This window comes from Aythya marila, assembly GCF_965140915.1.
Source record: "Aythya marila genome assembly, chromosome: 7".
Classification (NCBI taxonomy): domain Eukaryota; kingdom Metazoa; phylum Chordata; class Aves; order Anseriformes; family Anatidae; genus Aythya; species Aythya marila.
In genome coordinates this window covers 31,858,342-31,877,662 of record NC_139048.1, presented here as the reverse complement: position 1 = coordinate 31,877,662, position 19,321 = coordinate 31,858,342, and the positions used below count along the sequence as shown (strand labels likewise).

Sequence of the window (19,321 nt, the reverse complement as noted above, 5' to 3'; positions counted from 1 at the left end):
GAGGGAAGGGAAAGGGGGGAGGGGAGAGGGAGCGCCTCGGGCTGCAGGCAGGGGCAGAGGGGTGCAGGGAGGGGGGAGGATGGGTAAAACGAGCCCGGAGAGCCAAAGGAAGGAAGACTTCAAACACGGTGTATTTTGTCACACACTGCATTTGGAAAATGAGCTGGAGACAGAAATCAGAGGCGCTCGGCTTGCTGATCTCGCAGGGTGATGGGAAGCTGCTCACACAGGAGGACCGGCTGCAGTACAACCCGCTCCAAACAGCCCCCAGCTTTACAGTCTGCACAGCGGAGGACAGGGAGTGGCAAGATGCACGTCAAACTTCCATATGGCTCAGGAGAGGTACTTAGAACATTTAGATCACTTCTACAGGCGTATTTCTACTCAGCTAACAGAAATAAAAGCTCTTCAACCACCAGTGTGCTCCAAGGTTTCAACCACCACGTCTGCCAGTCTAGAGCACGTGTACCAAAACACTCATTTTAATAACAAACTGAAACATTTCTTCTGTTTACAGTCTGAAGTGAACAGATATTTTAAAAACTAACAGAGCCACCCTCCACCAAACTTCCATTTCAGAACTCATTGATATGTCAGATAAAATCAGCGCTGAAGTGACATTTACCTGCATGAGACCAACTTACGCCATTAGGGCCAGTGCATGCTTTCCCTCCCCCACCCCAAATTCCAGTTTAGCATTCATTACAAACACATAAAAACCATTTTTGTTGTCTTACAGAGCTATTTTATGATGACAACTTTCCCAACTGCAAGTCACTTTTGCTTCATCTGTAAGGCACAGAGAAAAAAAACAAGTCACGTTTCTGCTGTCAGATACTTGAGAAGAATTTACAGCAGGCCCTTGGAGCTGTTCTGGTTTTCATCTAGTTTCGAAGGAAGGATCACCCCTCGCCAGCACCACTGTTACTCGAGTGTGCATGCACAAAACCAGTTAATGTGTTAAGTTAGCTTCAAGTGTGAGAAGTTTACCATGACATTCTGGTATTGCAAACAGGCCCCCTTAACTGGCACATCTGATGTTCAAGCATCTGTGGTATTTCCTCCATACATTAAAATGCAGGTAGTAGGTGATTAAACAGGTTGAAATCCTACATAAAGCAGTGGGCATAACATGCTAAGGAAATTAGGCTGAATCTCGCATAAAAGTTAATTGCAATACAGATCTAAATAGTATCTGATGCATGGGTTCATCTCCCTTTGTCTACAATGCACATGCACACTTCATATTTTGAATCCCTAATGTTAGAACAAGCACTTTAAGGGTATGCATGATTCTAAAAACCAGCCAAGACAAATAGTAGAAAATGCATTTTATTTATATGGAAAAGGCTACATTTAGATTTGTAAAAGGTCTGAGTGTTATGTTGCCCACATGTCAAAAATCAGTCGTGAATAGCAACAAAAAGGTTACATATCTTTCTACATAGCAGTGCAATTAGTTCACATTGCAATAAAATTAAGTCAAGTATGCAACAGAATCAAAAACAAGTGTTTCTCCATAATCAGCGTACAAAGAATTACAGTGCAAAGATCATTTTAGGTTTTAAGAAATCTGCAGTCAGTCATTAGGACATCCTAACGGGCAGGATATCCCAATTATTTTCATTACTAGCAGTTGTATCTTGTCAATACTGTGCACAAGAAAGTAAGTCTAAAATGAAATGACTTACATGGCAAATAAAATATATTTAGTCTATACAATAAAAATACATATTATATAAGTGAACTAACAAAATGAAATTTGAACACACTTATGAAACGGACAACATATCTTAAGGACACACATACAGTATTTATCACGTAAAAACAGCTACTTTTTTTCCAGCAAAAATAATTTGGTTGCTTTACAACTGCATTATGGATCTTACAGTTTGAAGATGCAGATGTCCAACTCTTAAAAACCATAATAAATGTCTTCTGCAAAGCATACAAAGAGGATAAATATTCTTATCACAGTCCTAAGGTTACTTTTGGAAGTTTGTTTTCCCTTGCTCCAGAAACACACTTACATGGGTGAAAAAATAAAAAATTCAAGGGGCATTATGGTACATTAAAACAGTAAACTGTGCTCCATTTCCTTCTAAGTTTGAAAAAAAACTAGAATTTACAGTACTCTGTGGTATATGAAAAAGTCTTCACAAGTTTACATTGCATATTTCTGAGTCCATTCTCTTGCGTGTCTGTTGTATCTGTATGTGCAGAAAGAAGGCATTGAGTGAAGAGCTGTTAGTGATGCACAGACAGCAGCCCACGTATTTACTTCATACAGACATTATTGAGCTTTTAATCTCTTAGCATCGATTCCAAGTTAAAATGTCTAAGAACCAAGAAACATATGCACTATGTGTTCAGTTAAGGTTACCTCTCAAAGCTATTTAGACTCAAAACCAATTTTACGGGTTGTATTAAATAAGTATCCTTGTGCATGCTTAGCTTGCATTTCACAGCTGGTTTCCTTACTTGTACATTAACAGGAGCTTGTTGCCAATTATTCCCAAATGTGTATGCTATTAAAAGTCTAACAAAGTTCACACATTTAATTTGCATAAAATTCAGCATCATTAACTGGCATTGGAAAGGATGCAGATGGAAGGCACAGCGATGTTATTCTCCATTCTACACTTCCACCTACATTTCAGAACTTGAAAGGAAAATTTCCTGAAAAGCATTTCCGACTAGATTTTAAGTGTCAGGTCTTTTCCTTCTGGTATGAAGTTAACCAGCACTCTCAGAAGGATGCATCCCTGGAGAGTCCGCAACTTTACCTCTGGTCCTTGAACTTGCTAACATTCTGCTCTTCAGACTAGATTCGCTTTTTTCTGTGTCCTCCAGAGGAAACACTGGCAATTTTTTATGTATTTATTTTTTTAAATCACTTCTCAAGATCAATATACCAACTCCTGTACTAACTTAGTTTGCTCTTAAGAATATGTTCTCATCCAAGTCTTTGGATTTTCAGTTATACACTCAGGGGTAACCAGCCCCATTATTCACTTCCCAAATCTAACAGGATAGTGAAAATTCAGTGGGTGAAAACCATAAAGAGACAGAGCTATAGTCAAGAATTCAATCTTCCCCTACTTTCTGTTACAATGATTCAATTTCAAGTTGTGGAGATGGAGAAATATCCCTTGTTCACTTCCTTTACAAACAGGAGGCTGAAAATACTACTAAGTGGATGGATAAAACCAGAGACACAAGTGGGCAGAAGCTGAAGCACAACATCCTCAACTTGAGAACAATTTGCTTTGCAGAACAAGCCACAGTTCAAGCATTTCAAAAGTGGCTTACATGATTTGATTGTATCAGATTTTGAACTGTCAGAAAAAAAAAATCATTTCAATAATTCTCACTCAAGTGAAGAATACTAGACCTTAAACTTCCATGTGACTTCTGCCTCCCTCCTTTTCTATCCAGTCCTGAATGTAAAAGCAATACTCAAATCTTCATGAAGCTGTGACAACAAATAATTCTTACGTGGGATTTTTTTTTTATGTAATGAAAAATAAATATTAACACACAGCATAAATGTATGATATTTTTGTACTTATTTGCATAAAACTAAATATCCAACAGTTGTGTACACCTACAGGTTCCTGCTTGCCATTCTACCAATAGATATTTTCAAGATTTAAATATCTAATCCTCTATACAGTAGAAATCTATGTAAAGAGTTTTGTGTTTTGTTTTGTTTTTTTAAATAAGGTAAACAGTTGTATAGCCAATCACTATCTGCAAGTAGCATGCACATAAATACACATAATTATGTCATACTCACTTTTCCTTGTCTGACTTGTAGATCTGTGCAATATCCGGTACTAAAGGATCATCTGGATTAGGATCACAAAGTAAGGAGCATATGGACAATAAAACTAAATAAAAGAGACACTAGATTAAACAAGTTAGTTCATTTCTATAATCCTTTAATATATTCCAGCACACAGAAAGTGGAAAAAGGAAGACTAAAAAGAGAATGCATATCAGTATTAAGGTTTTGGACAGCAGTTTTGCTCAGAAGCGTTAATACAGCACCATTTTTTTTTATGTAGGTATTAAACAACACTTGATAACAGCCTAGAGAACTCACAATCCATGCACTTATACCTCTGGGAATTATCTCTCTCCCATGTTTTGACCTATGAAAATTAAACTACAGAGTGCATAGCTACATATCAACGTTCAAACGAAGCCCTTACATCTTCAATTATTTAAAATTATCACTAATATTACACTACCATGTAACACTGGATTTGTGCACATCCTTCTCCACTTCTGTGCTGTTATTCTCTCCTTCATATGAGCATTTCACTTGATTTGATGGATGTGACGCTTCCACTTGGGGAAACATTTTATCAGGTTTTTATGCAGGTACTCACTTATGATTCTAGTTTTGATTCCTGGTATCTATCTGAGGACATTTGATTTTTCTAACACCTTCAACACACATATTTCAGGTAACTTCAATTTTAAACTCAGAACTAACATGGATACCAAAAGCACTCACTTCAACAATTCACTATAGGTTGTGAAAGGGAATTTGATGCTACAGTAAGAATCTGCTGTAGAATATGATTTTTTTCCCCTTGCTTTGTCTTGTTACAAAAAAGCTTGGACTAACATTCATTTACAGCAGTAGCAAGCCTCATACTGACATACTTGACATACTTCACTTTATTAGGTGCCAAATACACCAGTAACATTGGAAAATCAGGTTACAACACTCAGTGACACCGATCAGAGGTGCTATCAGTATGGCATAATCCTTTGATCCACTAAAATAAGAACCGTAAATGAGAAATTTCTTCCATGAACCACTGAGCTGATTTCCAGTTCAAGAAACACAAAATGTATACGTGTTAAAAGCAGGTCAAGTCAAATCACACAAGACCTGCAGGCTGCTCTTCTTTAGAGCTGAAGGAACACTCAAAAAAAAGTAAACACACTTACAGAAAAGTGCTAAAGATCTGAAAACTCAGATATCAGATAAATACCAACTGGTAAACAAGATTTAGGTGCCAACTAAATACGTTCTGAATAACTAGGAAGCAATTTTTGCTCAGCAATACAACAAGCAAGTTCTGTGGAAAGCTAGCATGAGCTACATGCAATAGTAATTCACGTCTTCAACAGCGACATGAGAAAACACCTTTAAAATTGTATTTTATTTAGCTACTGAAATTATTGTGTATGGTTGGTATGCATGAGCAGAAGTTGTTTTTCCAATCATCTATAACAACTGCACCTGCATAAAGCAATTTCTATGGGACAAAGACTAACAATGCTTTCCTTGCTCATACCCCAAATGCATTGACACTGTTCTAAAACATACATGGTTTAGAGAGCTTAAAAAAAAAAAAAAAAGCAAGATGTGATACTGTTTAATCTTTTGAGCAATATGATAACTGTCTGTAATATGACTAAGATCATGGCTAAGAATTTCGAATATGGGTGAGAAAAACTGCAGCCACATTTTAAGCAGCTTTTGAAGTAACACAAAATGCCTACAACAAAAGAACTAATTAACCGTAACCACAATGTTCCAAATATCAAGTGTTCAAATTGAGAAAAATTTAACTACAAGATTACAGTATTCTATTAAGTCTTTTACTGATGACTTAGAGAACAGTTATGTTTTAAAATTCATCTTACAGAGGAATCCAAAAACTTATTAAATTTCAAAATAAAGTGTAATTAAGATCTTAGCCCACATAAGCACGCTCAGGCAATCACAAGCAATCCAAGAGGCTTCCCTACATGGCAGTATTGGGGTTTTCCATTTACATCCAAATTCATTTGGTTTTGCAGCTCTGTTCAGAAGTTTCTCTTCAGTTCTGCCTGCAGTCAGTTATAATACAGAAGCTGCACTTCAGCCTAATTGGACATTTTTTATCTCACCCAATTTGGTTTAGAACACTTCCTTGCCATGCAGATAATGTATGATGTCATGCGACACTCCAAATAAACTGTGTGAGATCTTGGATCATAACAAGGATTCCAATGGAATTACCGCTGCTGTAACATGCAGGATAAATTTGTTCTCACTGGTACCCTTGGACAGTGTAGTAACACCAGAAAAAAAAAAAAACATGGCAGCGTAAGCAAATTCATAAAACTATTAGCATATCTGTGACTTTACCTTTAGATACAGTCAGAGCTGGTGACCACTGAGATCTCAGGATATCAAGACAAATACTCCCGTTACTGTTTATGTTTGGATGATATATTTTTGTTGTAAAAGCAATCTGGAATTGAAAAAACAGTGAAAAAATAACAAGTAATATGAAATTGCTTTTTACGTATGGAATCCACAGAATCACAGAATTTCTAGGTTGGAAGAGACCTCAAGATCATCGAGTCCAACCTCTGACCTAACGCTAGCAGTCCCCACTAAACCATATCCCTAAGCTCTACATCTAAACGTCTTTTGAAGACTTCCAGGGATGGTGACTCCACCACTTCCCTGGGCAGCCTGTTCCAATGCCTCACAACCCTTTCAGTGAAGAAGTTCTTCCTAACATCTAACCTAAAACTCCCCTGGCTCAACTTCAGCCCATTCCCCCTCGTCCTGTCACCAGGCACATTGGAGAACAGGCCAACCCCCACCTCGCTACAGCCTCCTTTAAGGTATCTGTAGAGAGCAATAAGGTCGCCCCTGAGCCTCCTCTTCTCCAGGCTGAACAAGCCCAGCTCCCTCAGCCGCTCCTCGTAGGACTTGTTCTCCAGGCCCTTCACCAGCTTCGTCGCCCTTCTCTGCACCCGCTCAAGCACCTCCATGTCCTTCTTGTAGCGAGGGGCCCAAAACTGAACACAGTACTCGAGGTGCGGCCTCACCAGAGCTGAGTACAGGGGGACGATCACCTCCCTAGCCCTGCTGGTCACACTGTTCCTGATACAAGCCAGGATGCCGTTGGCCTTCTTGGCCACCTGAGCACACTGCTGGCTCATATTCAGCCGACTATCCACCATCACTCCCAGGTCCTTCTCTGCCTGGCAGCTCTCCAACCATTCCTCTCCCAGCCTGTAGCTCTGCTTGGGGTTACTGCGCCCTAGGTGCAGGACCCGGCACTTGGCCTTGCTGAACTTCATGCAGTTGACCTCAGCCCATCGGTGCAGCCTATCCAGATCCTCCTGCAGAGCTTTCCTACCCTCAAGCAGATCGACACACGCACCTAACTTGGTGTCATCTGCAAACTTACTGAGGGTGCACTCAACGCCCTCGTCCAGATCATCGATGAAGATATTAAAGAGGACCGGCCCCAGCACCGAGCCCTGGGGGACGCCACTAGTGACTGGCCTCCAACTGGACTTGACTCCATTCACCACAACTCTTTGGGCCCGGCTATCCAGCCAGTTTCTAACCCAACGAAGCGTGCGCCAGTCCAAGCCACGAGCAGACAGTTTCTTCAGGAGAATGCTGTGGGAGACGGTGTCAAAAGCCTTGCTGAAGTCAAGGTAGACCACATCCACAGCCTTTCCCTCGTCCACCCAGCGCGTCACTTTGTCATAGAAGGAGATCAGGTTCGTCAAGCAGGATCTGCCTTTCATAAACCCATGCTGACTGGGCCTGATCGCCTGCTTGCCCTGTAAGTGCTGCAAGTCTTCACAGTGTCCCTTCATTTCCAGTCATATTCGATGTGCCATATCCAACCCAGCATACTGTACAACCTCTCATCCTATCACCCAGCTTTAGGATTCAGCTCATCCCCTATGTACCCTGTCACTGGCCTTCTGGTTTCAACTCCCAAAAGAAAGCCCCAGACAGCTAAAATATAGACACAGTTTTGACCTAAAAACTGTGGAAGTTTGAAGACAAAGGACTTACCTTTGGTGGTTTGAAAGGATAGTCTGTTGGAAAGTGTACTGTGAGAAAAAATACTCCCCCTTGATATGCACTATCAGGCTGGAAAAAAAGAAAAGAAACAAAGCCCCTTAATGTATTTCAGTTATTGTGGAGCTTCTCTTCTGAATGCAGAGAACCTCCCAAATGGATGAGTAACTTAGAAAACTCATTTTTTATCCCCAGTATGCAGCCCACAGTGTACTGAGGATACCAAACCCTCCCACTGGCCAGCGACGCTACAGTAGAGCCAGCCGTGGCTACTACTGCAGTAGCACAACGCGGCTACTGAGCGCTGCCCTTCTCAGGGAGGGGAAGGAGAGGAGCAGCGTTTGACTGGTGGAGCTACAAAACTGCTGATCCATCAGCTCCAAACTAGCTCCCTCCTCAGTATCTGGGCTGTGAGGCACTCCTGGAAGCTCAGCTCCATGGCACCAAGGGGACCAAGAGCAGGTCTTCCAAATCCTGTCTCGGTACAACACCACAGCTGCTCTGCTACTTTCAGGATCTTCCTCCATCGTTAAGCTACAAATATACTTACCTTATGAAGTGGTTTCTCTTTGCAGATGCAAAGAGTAGGATTTTCCAACTTAATTCAGGTGATCATGATGACATCAGGGAGTTTTAAAACACACAACATCTTTGTGACCTGTACAAATCTGTGAACATGCATTTTGTTAGAGAACATGTGCACAGGTTTATGTCCAGGTTGCACACAGTTTATAGATAGAAATAACTTTGTTGCAGTCAGCTGTTGAAGAAATCTTTCATTTTTATTTACTAGAAAAGTGGGGAAAAAAGTCTTAATGCTAAATGACAGAGCAGCGCTTCAGGTTCAAATTAAGGGAAGGAGAAGAAAAATCTCTCTCGTTACTCAAGAAGTTTAAAACAGCAAGACAGGAACTCAGTCTCAGCAAAGCTGCAGGAGAAGTTTGGGGTTTTCTTATGGGAGTAAATGCAGATTTTTATTTTTATTTTTTTATAAAACATTTACCTTAGAAATGAGCAAAAATTGCAGTTTTAGAGATGAATTGAAGAAGCAAAGTCACAAATGGGCCCCTATGACATGTTGTCTTATGCACACAAAACACAGACAGTGTTGCAACATAAGGCAGGTTATATACGGTATCGCTAAGAAGCCAGCATTAGGTAACATCAGAGAAGATTGCCACTCACAGTTAGGTTTGAAACGACTGCTTGCATGCATAGTAAATGGACTTTTCAAAGTTAAAATAAGCTGAAGATCAGACAAGTTCAGTGCCAAGGAGAAGGCGAAGTGAAGTCACGCTGTGTTTGGTGAGTAAGGCAAATCAAACTGACGATGTGCAGACAGAAGAGGTTACTCTACTTCCACACGTAGGAAGTGAGCTCTGAAGGAAAGCTATAGTCCTGCGCTTCCCTCAGCCCATTAGAAGATGTACAGGATGTGTACCCCTATTTCCTTATGTTATCGAGACAAGGTTATTTTCTCAAGGCAAAAGTGCTGATGGTGTAGCTTTTCCCATTGATGGTTATGGCTGAGAAGGGTTGGCAAGAGATGCTCACTGTTATCCTTAACTAGAGAAATCTGAGGAACCTGAAGGGAAGAAAAGTCTATTTTCCACTACAAGGTATGAAAGGCGAATTGTGAGCTGGAAAAAAAAGAATTTAAGTTGGGATTTATGTGCTAGTGTTGCCCTTGGTAAGGTCAAAGTCATTCAGAACAGAGACATTACTGATGGCAATCAGCACACAAGCTTTTCCTAACTCTATATTCTTTGATATTCTTTGCTGTTTTGCCATTCACCTTCAGGCAGTGCAGAAGGGCAAGAGCAGAATGACTCTGTATGCGAAGGAACACAGCTGTCAAAGAACAATGGCATAAATACAAGTATCCTATAGAAAAGCTTGTCACAATAATTTGAGTGGCTGCTGCATCACCACAAACTCCATCACATCACTGACAACTAGTAACTGGTCTTTTACTGCTCCAGAGCAGCTGTGATGAAAATGCAGAAATAGTCTCAAATTAGCCACAATTTCACTTTTCTCCACCATGTGATGCTGCATCTCACGGGATTAAGTAGTGTCTCAAATTTTCAGCTCAGTATCTGAACCAAAAGCTCTTCTTTCAAAATTACCAAGTCCAAAATGAAAACACTAGGAATACAAAGCTCCTTGACGTGGTATTTATAAACACCCCTTCCCTCAGGTCATGTTGTTCTTCATTCTTTTTGCTGAAACCCTTTCCAATTTTCCTTCAGAATGTTCCATTCTTAATATATATTGCCCTTTCTTATGTCATGTCCTTCAAGAGTCATAAATCACATCTTTAGCAATCTCACTCAACCCAAAAAAAGGCCTTTCTCACACAGAAACCAAAAGTACCCACAAATGGGGATGACATTTCCCAAAAGCCATCAGCTTCTGCCAGAGCCACATCACAGCCCTCAATCAGTTCTAAAAGCCCCCAAATCACCTTGTGCAACACCACTCTTGTTTACAGTTCACAACTTTAACATAGGATTACTTCAACTATTTCTCTTTCAGAACGGAAATGATGATCTCTGAAAAGCAAGCTCTTGAGTGTGCAGCCCACATCACCAATTCAAACATTAGGGATGCTTAATCAGTCAACTGAAATTTCAGAAAGAAGACTACAGAATTTTTTTTTGAATAGTTAAAGAAGAAATGAGTGCCAGACTACTAAAAACAACAGTGCAAACCCCAAATCTTTAATTGGTACATAGCACAGCTGAACTTAACTACCATGTTAAGAGACACCCAAATGAATTTTTCTGTAACAAAAAAGGAAACACGTCTACTTTCTAAGGGGAACAAACTATTATACTTACAGGTCCCATAATAGTTGCTTGCCAATGAAACACTGCAAATCAAAAAGATAAAATTATTAGAGATTTTCTAAGCTTTTCCTTCACCAGAAAAGGTCAGCCGTGGCAAGGTGCTATGAAGAGCTTACAGTCATCTCCAACAGGTCCGGCAGAACAGTGGGCCGGCGGGTCTCGCTGCAGGTCACTTAGCTCCTGGAAGAAAAACACAAATATTTGAAGTGTATCTACATGAACAGACACACTGCAGAGCAGCATCGCTTCAAAAGTGAAAACACAGAAATTTATTGAATAGATCCATAACATTTTTTAAAGAAATCAAAATGTGAAGTGCCCATTGATAATGGAAAGATTTCTTCCTGATAGGTTTGCAGCCGAAGGCATTATTATACAGATTAACATCTGAAAGCATGGGAGTTATAACCAAGTTTGTAATACACTGGATCTTCTGAATTAGAGGCAGAAAGAAATTAAGAAAAAAAAGGGTTTATTGATTTCCCCGTAAACTAACTGCTTAATTTAGAAATTTGTGCTCATCTGACTATTCCTTTAGCTTCTGATTTTATAAAAGGTTCGTGTATTGGCCTCATCTATATCCATTAGCTGAGTTAAACCAGCTCATAAAATGCTTTCAGACTGCCTAAAGGTGATATAGGAAAGCAAAGGATCCTAAGTGAACTAGAGAACCAAAGGAAATTACCACCTATACATCTTACTGAACATAACTTGATTTGATTCTCTACATGCTTTCTTTCAAAAGTGACTACTAGAGAAACCTGGAAAAAGTTGAAGTTTGAGAGAAGCGTACAGAGAAACTTTTGCATGTCAACTGATTTATTTTACAGAAGTTTAAACAGTCCCAAATAATTTAAATTACACAGATACCCAGCTTTTCATTTATGTCATCAACACTACATCAAACACAAACCAAGCCAGGCATTAATGCAGGTTCATTTTTGTTATTAAATTCAATATACAAGTTTTGATATCTGAAGTTTTACTACACGAAGAACAAGTTATGTACTTTTTCCAATTCCAAGCTGATAGGAACCATGCTGCTTTAAGTCTAACAAGCATGTGTAAATACTTCAGTTGAAATAAGCTTAAACAATGTGTCCTAAGTCACTCAACTCATTACCAAGAACATTTAACTCAGTAACAAACAGGAGAAGGCCTGCAACAATCTCCTTAAGTTTAGCTTAAAGACTATCAGTGGAAGCACTTTCACCCAAAAAATTATTAGTCAAGAAAACAATTTAAAAAATCAACATGTAAACCAGAACAAACTTTAAGTCGTGTAAAATTTGTGTATGTGGCGTGACCAGGCTTTATGCACAAGGTGAAGGGTTACAACTCCACACTTCCAACTGCTGTGATATATTTATCCGTTTACAGCAGCCAGCAAGCATTTCAACTTGTGCAGTGCCCTCCCCGAGACGCCCACTTCACCAGGGACAAGGTGCCTAGCACCTAAACTCAGGCACACTTCTTGTAGGTCAACTCTTGGCCGCAGGTCCAAGGAAAGGCAGCACCACGAATATCCAGCCACCTCTGAGCAAGCAGTAACATTACTGCTCTGCTATGGCATGCCTTCAGCTGTGTGACTGAAGACATGAGGGCTCTTCGCTCTACTGAAATAGCTCCAGTCGCTAGCTCGTGTGACTCGCCAACCCAGCTTTATCCCGTTGGTGAAACTCTACGCCGCTCCAGAAACAACGCTCTGGGCTAGACTTGCACCGTACTTGTAGAGGATTTTGCTTTCGCCTTTTAGTCCCCTTTTTGATCTGCGGATTCAAGTTTCAGTAAGGGAGCAATACAGAGAAGCGTGACCTATGCAAAGCCCAGTCACTGCCAGCACAAGAAGTCAACAAGTCTCAAGTTTCCTGGAATCACGAGACTCAGCCAGCAGCGGAGCAGTTCCAGCCTCTGTCTGCACTAACTTGCAGCCCAAGATCTAACAAGAGAATCTGAAGTTTTGTACGGACAGTACCAAAGTCATCTACATGAGACTGTTGGCCAAAGTAGAGAACTCAAAACCAAAATATCTTGTTTTATAGCAATTATGTCTGACTACTAAATTAAAGGTAACGATGAGGAAAAACACAGCTTAATCCAGAGACTCTAAAATACGTATACACATTTCCTTACATGTGCAACCCACCGTCACAGCTGCTGGGCAAGCAATTTTAGAGTCACAAGTCTGTAGCAGTACTTCCATTTGTGAGATATTTTCCTTGAGATCTTAACATCCCCAAAACCGTACAAATTGATTTTCATTCATATGTACATGAGTACTTCCGAAATGGTAAGAACTGGGAAAGGCTCCTCAGGCACACACCTGCAATTTGTTGAGGCTGAAGGCACTGAAATTTGTCCCCCATAAAAACATGTTTTTAATCACAGCTTGATGAGCCCAGTCCAGTCCTGTCATCAGTATTTCCCCAGTAGTGATGAAGAGCCTTTCTTCAGCCAAGTTCACTGAATGAGAGTGACGGTCACAGATACACTAAGAAGGCTTTTGCAGACAATTCAAGCTGCATTCATATTTTCCGTTCATAAGAAATGGGGTACTAAAGCCAACAGGCTTTGAAAATACAAATAGTAATGTGATCAAACTTTGTGAATTGAATTTGACAGTAACAGTTTGAGCCTTTACATACAGCAGCTCAGATCAAGCTGTGATAAAAATCAAAGAAGTATTTTGCTTTGTACTGTTAATTATGCTGTTCAAGCTTGGCATTCAAAGCAAAATTATCTGGAGAGCTGTACAATTTAGGCTTCGATCTTTCCTACACCTCCTGCAATGCTGTAAGGAGATATCCCTCACAAGTCATGCTGACTTGCCAGCATCCAGAGCTGAACACCACAGAAGAGCTGCGATGGTTCCCTAGAACAACAGGGGTACAAAAACTGCTTTGAGACTTTATACTGTTGCAAAAGAATGAGGTGTGGAATATAAGAATACAAAGCAGCAAAGATGCTCTTCAAAGGAAGCCCGAGAAGTCCGAAGAGCTACTAAGCACAACGTGCTGAAACCTCATCAAGAAGCACAGAAAAACTGCACGGAAGGCTGGCTGCAGACAGTCAACGCTAAAGATTTTTCTGTAATTGTAAGTGAGTTGGTTCCGGCAGTTTTGTCCATGTTTTATGGATTATAAAACACTGCAGCATGATGCAGGTCTGCTTGCCTCAAGGCCTTGTCTGCACGGATATTTTTAGTCAGCAGTACAGAAAATGCTGGTGCAAGACTTTGATGCATGTATGCTAAACAAAAAAAGTAGATTTGTAACTCAAAGTAGTGTGGATTCCTTTTCAAAAGGGAAACTCAACATTGCAAGTTACAGCATACACCAAGGCCACATCTTCTGAGAGAACACAAAAAGAATAAAGTTTTGTCTGCAAGAGCTGCAAGCAGAAGTATTAGTTATTTCAAACAGTGGTGAATGTCACGGCACAAAAGCATCCATCAGGAGCTCAGCGCATGCCACGCTTTGTCCCAGCACAGCCACAATAAACTTGTATAAAGAAAAGAGCTAAGCTGTGGACACTGCTAGTAATAAACCTTCTAATCCTCTCAAACACTGAAAAATGTTACCTAGTAGAATAAAACATGATTAATTCTATACCTCCGGCTGGTTGCAATTAACAGGTGTAACAGCAAACTACTTCTCCTGTTTAAAACCAGAAGACAGCAGCAGAGCACAAAAGCAGGCAGGATCCATGACCGGGTGAAGCTAATAAAGGAAGAGTGGCACAGTGTTAGAAATATTAGCCAGCAATTACTGGGGAGGGACACAGCACAGCCTCCAAATTATCACCTCACTGCACCCACACACACTCTAGAACACATGGACTCATGTGCAGCATGAGACAAAAATTTAAAAATCAAGTTTAAGAGATGTAAGACGCATACCACAATAAACTGTGTAAGCTGGAAATGTGTCTGAACGTGCAGACTAGCACTCATTGACAAAGTACATGACAGAATATATTTCATAAATCGTAAAGCTGGTGAAGACTGGGAGGCCAGTCTAGCAGTTCTGTGCTTCACAAGGAGACAGGGATTCTCTCCTAAAAAGCTACAAAAATAAGATTGGAAAAGATACGTTGACAACAGGGAATATTCTAAGCATAGTACAAAAAAAAAAAAAAAAAAAAAAAATCTCTCCTCTGTTGCAGTTAAAAAAAAAAAAAAAGTCCAAAAAAAAAGTCTGCAGGCTATCAGAAGACAGAAATAAACCGCAGGCAGCATCACTAAAAGCTATTTTAGTTCTTTAAATACATGAAACCACAACCAGAGCCCTTTTCCACACCATTATTTAAAATAGAGGTTTTTAAATTTGCCAGCTATGCTCCTCGTTTCTTGCACAAAAAGCACTGTACTTTCTATCAAGTCGACACATTCACTGCTGCTCCTCTATTAATGGTGATTGGAACCATCTGTCCAAAAAGCAGCTAGAGCACTGATTAGACTTTGGCTAGTTAACAGATTTTCTTTTCTTTGTAAATTTAGGAAATGTAAAACATTTACCATCACGTCTCAATACAAAGTTAAGTTTTAGTGATAGAGTATCTATCTGGTTTGATACACTGTTTGATACAAAATATGTTGCTGTGATTTCACAGCTAATGTTTTGGAAGCAAACTAAAATACTTTGTATTACAGAACTGAAAAAGTTTTCTTAGCACATTTATTACCCGCTAAACAAAGTCAGAACCTAAACCACAATTACTGATAACACTTGCACTTGGGTTAATTTAATCAACCACAGTTATTTTCAACATAGAACTTGAGTTGCTAGGTCCTGTTAGACTAGGCATGTATGAAACACGCTGAAACAAACAAACATATAGCTGAATGGTAAATTTTGATGTTTGAATGCTTCCATTCTTACTGAGCTGTGGGAGAAAAACAATCCAGCACTATGCACTGACAAGATTAAAAACAACAGCTATTTTTAAACCAGTCTTCAAATGTGTCAGAAAATACGTGGCTGCTGCCTTCGAAATCTCTTCTACCCAAAAAAAAAAAAAAAGTCCGATTTATTTTTATGCTGATAACTAGAGCAAGTGAATACTGGTTTTGTAAAGATTTCAAAATAGTCTCAGCCATTAACAGGCATAAGAAATAGCAGCAGCTCATTAATACTACAGGAGCATCCAAAAGTACAGGATTTATGATGAAAACAAGCTCCCCAGCTGTAAGACTGAACTGACAGGATAACAACCCCCCAGTTAGGTAGGTAACCAGAGTATTCGCAACAGGAATCTCAGAAAAATGACCCTGCATGGGATTGATGGGCAGAACTGACCCATTCAATAACATCCCTAACACAACTGTCTGATTTTTTTTCTACTTGGCACAAAAGCCAAGTGTCTCAGTATCCTGGGGTAGTAATAATAAAGATTTCTTAGCTGGGGAGGGTTATTCTGCAAAAACCTACACTATTTCTCTTCATAATCTGCAACATCTGGATTTTACAACATCCACAAAATATCAGGTTATTCTTTCATCACTGAATCACAGACTACGGGGAAGCAGCTCTTGCCCCAAGGAACTTGTATTCTACAACACATACACTGCACAGACTGAAGTTTTTGACAGTGTAGAAGCACAACTGCCTCTCCTTCGTGCTACAGCAAAATATTGACAAGTTCAACTAATCCAGATCCTCCACTTAAAACGAGCAAGAATCCCCCATCCTTCCAAGAACTCCGAGATGAATTTGTCATTGAGTTAGTACTGACCTCTATGCTTACAGAGCAGGGCTTCACATCCTCACTGCTCTTCCACCCTCAGCACTAAGATGAACACACCTGGATGATCAGCTTGCTTGTTGGTTATTTACTTGCTTTTTTGTTTGTTTATATATTTTTTAAGAAAGCTCCCAAGCACAAGGCATCCTTCCATTATTAGTGCAGAGCCCTCAAGTCTGCAGCTTGTCCTTTAAGGAGCCCCTCAAGGCAGACCAACAAAAGAAAAGATGAAATAACACAATCACAACAGCAATACTATTTAGAAACTGGAGTCCCAACTGGCACGGGACAAAATACACTTTCTAGTATACACATGTTACAGCTGTGCTTCCTCTGTAGGTGCTATCATTCTGACCATGCAAGCTCCCAAAATTATTGTGACCAAGCTTGTCACCAAAATTCCTCAGCTGTGTTAAAGCATACTTCTGAGCCACTCTAAAACCACCCAGGCTTAACCAGAGGCACTACGTCTAGACCGACAAGTTCCCAAGCAATGCCATTGTGTTTTCTGACAGTGCTTTGTTCTCCAAAGAGGTCCCCGAGGCACTTTCTCAAACTATAAAATCCTTACAGTATTTCCTCTACTCCAGATCTTATCGCCTCCTACCCTCGTGATATGACACAGCTATCAACCTTCAGAGCCTGTCTGAAACATCTGGGAGCTGGACAGGATGAACAAACCTTCATAAAAACACATCTCATCTACTCCATTAGTTTTTCCCCATTTCATTATGATAAGGAAAGCTCTACATACTACACTGACATCAAGATATTTTGTCTTTTCAAACTTCTCCCCTTCATTTTTATCTTCCATTTGTAATAACTTCCTTGACACTTTCTTCTTTCACAGCAAGTGGCTTGTTATGATACTGCTTTGGAGCCTGGCTGCTGGACAAATCCCTCTACCAGTAATTATTTCTTACCCTGGAAAGGCAGCAGATAGCAATTAAGGAAAATAATAATAATAATAATAATAATAAAAACAGTAATGGTCTTTTCTGCAGACAAATAGAAGCGGTAGCCAGTACTGAAACCAATCTCAACTCTCCTGGTAGCTCCCACTCCAGAATTTCTTCATGTTTCAGATAAAGCCTATTGCACAATCTGGAAATCTTATACTTGAAGTCGGCACTTCTTGACTTTCAGAGAACAGAGGAAGAATCTACTAAGGCTAACGGTATGCAAAACGCTAACTTCAGGATAGGTTTCACATCTACTGAACTTAAAGTTTGAAAACACCACAGTAAAGAAAGCTAGGGTTTTCCAAGACTTATGGACGCCACTAAAGGAGGCTTTTTCACCTCAAAAACGTCAGAAAACTACAAGACTTCCCACTTCCTTTACTCACCTTCACAGAAAGGATTTGGAAGGAGAAAAAAAAAAAAAAAAAAAAAAAAAAGAGAGAAAAGAAAGAAGAGGAAGAAAGAAAAGGAAGAGGAAAGAAGATATGCAGAACAAACCTAACACAAGGGTCAGGGGATTCTCAGAGAGAAGGCGAGAAGCGAAGAAGACCAGGATAAAAAAAAGGAATAACCCCCCCAAGACGCAGAAGCTGGAGAGGAGCCACCGCTGTGCCTGCGGTGTGCGGTGCAGGGCTCCAGCACCGTGCCACGCACCGGTTACATATTTGGCATCGGGCGACAAAAACCCTGCCCTGTTGACAAGATTTGCAGCCAGAGCCCCCCCCGCCAGCCGCCGGTGGGAGCCCGCAGCGGCCCCCTTCCCCCACAGCGGGCACACCCCAGCGCTAACCGAACGTTTCCGTTAAAAAAACACAAAAACCAGACATTTCCCAAACCGCCAACCGCCCCCCACCCCCCCTCAGGGCGGAAGGGCACGGCTGAGGAGCAGAAGCCGGGTTCTGAGGGGACCGAGCGGGCACCGGCGGCCTCCCGCAGCCCCCCACCCCCGCCCCCGCTCACTTTCTGTATCCGCTTCAGCGCCATGAGGGGACCGGGGCGGCGGCGGCGGCGGCAACGGCTGCGGCGGGGGGGGGAGCGCGGCCGGGGCGGAGCGGGCGGGGAACGGCATCGGCGCGCGCCGCGGAGGGAGGGGCGGAGGGGGTGGGGGTGGGGAACCGGGCTCTTTGTGTCCGCCGCCGCGGGGCGCGCTGGGAAATGTAGTCCTGGAGGGGGGGGGTGCCCTCTGGTGGTGCCCAGGGAGTGCTGAGTAGGGAGCCCGGAGATATGAAGTGGGATCTGAGGAAGAGGGGGCTCAGGGGGGATCTTATTGCTCTCTGCAACTCCCTGAAAGGAAGCTGGGGGTCAGCCTCTTCTCACAGGAAACTAGTGATAGGACTAGAGGGAATGGCCTCAAGTTGCGCCAGGGGAGGTTTAGGCTAGAAATAAGACTTTTCTTCTCAGAAAGAGCAGTCAGGCATTAGAACAGGTTGCCCAGGGAGGTGGTGGCATCACCGTCCCTATGGGTGTTCAGGGAAAGGTTGGATGTGGAGCTTAGGTACATGGCTTAGTGGGTGATGTTGGTAGTAGAGGAATGATTAGACCAGATGATTTTGGAGGTCTTTTCCAACCTTAATGATTCTATGAAAAGGTGTTTGAAGGTCACGTCCTTGACAGGCACGGCAGGGGATGAAGAACAAGCAGCTAGCCTGCAGGAAGCCCTAGCCTTACTGCAGCTGCAGCCAGTACCAGATGGATGTTGTGTTTGGCTTTATTGTAACTGCAGCCACCCACCAGTACCAGATGGATGTTGCATCCGAGATGCTGTAGGGTAGAAAAAGGAGAGGTGTGCTGCTTAACAGGCAGAAAAGTAGGTCCCAGCCTCACAAGTCCTTGAGGACTCCTGGCACTATTTATTTTTCTTTTTTTTTCCCCAAGTAAAGAGCTGGATTCTCAGGTCAATACCTGGGTGTACGGGG

General features: G+C 41.4%; 1 protein-coding gene across 1 annotated transcript; it reads right to left on the bottom strand.

Moving 5' to 3' along the window:
• Positions 1 to 122: 122 nt before the first annotated feature.
• On the bottom strand, positions 123 to 18,473 carry UBE2D1 (ubiquitin conjugating enzyme E2 D1). The gene is made up of 7 exons (XM_082764362.1): positions 18,366 to 18,473; positions 10,818 to 10,881; positions 10,693 to 10,724; positions 7,844 to 7,921; positions 6,158 to 6,263; positions 3,800 to 3,893; positions 123 to 2,210 (listed from the first exon to the last, which is right to left on the bottom strand). Exons 1-7 carry the CDS (start codon positions 18,387 to 18,389, stop codon positions 2,165 to 2,167), a joined length of 444 nt encoding a protein of 147 aa, XP_082620488.1. The 5' UTR covers positions 18,390 to 18,473; the 3' UTR covers positions 123 to 2,164.
• Positions 18,474 to 19,321: the final 848 nt, after the last annotated feature.

Excerpts from the sequence above, each read along its gene's own strand:
- UBE2D1 (XM_082764362.1), bottom strand. The coding sequence starts at position 18,389 with ATGGCGCTGAAGCGGATACAGAAA. Across the intron at positions 10,882-18,365 it reads CGCTGAAGCGGATACAGAAA|GAGCTAAGTGACCTGCAGCG; the intron begins GTGAGCGGGGGC and ends TTTTTCTTCCAG. Across the intron at positions 7,922-10,692 it reads AAGCAACTATTATGGGACCT|CCTGATAGTGCATATCAAGG; the intron begins GTAAGTATAATA and ends CTTTTTTTCCAG.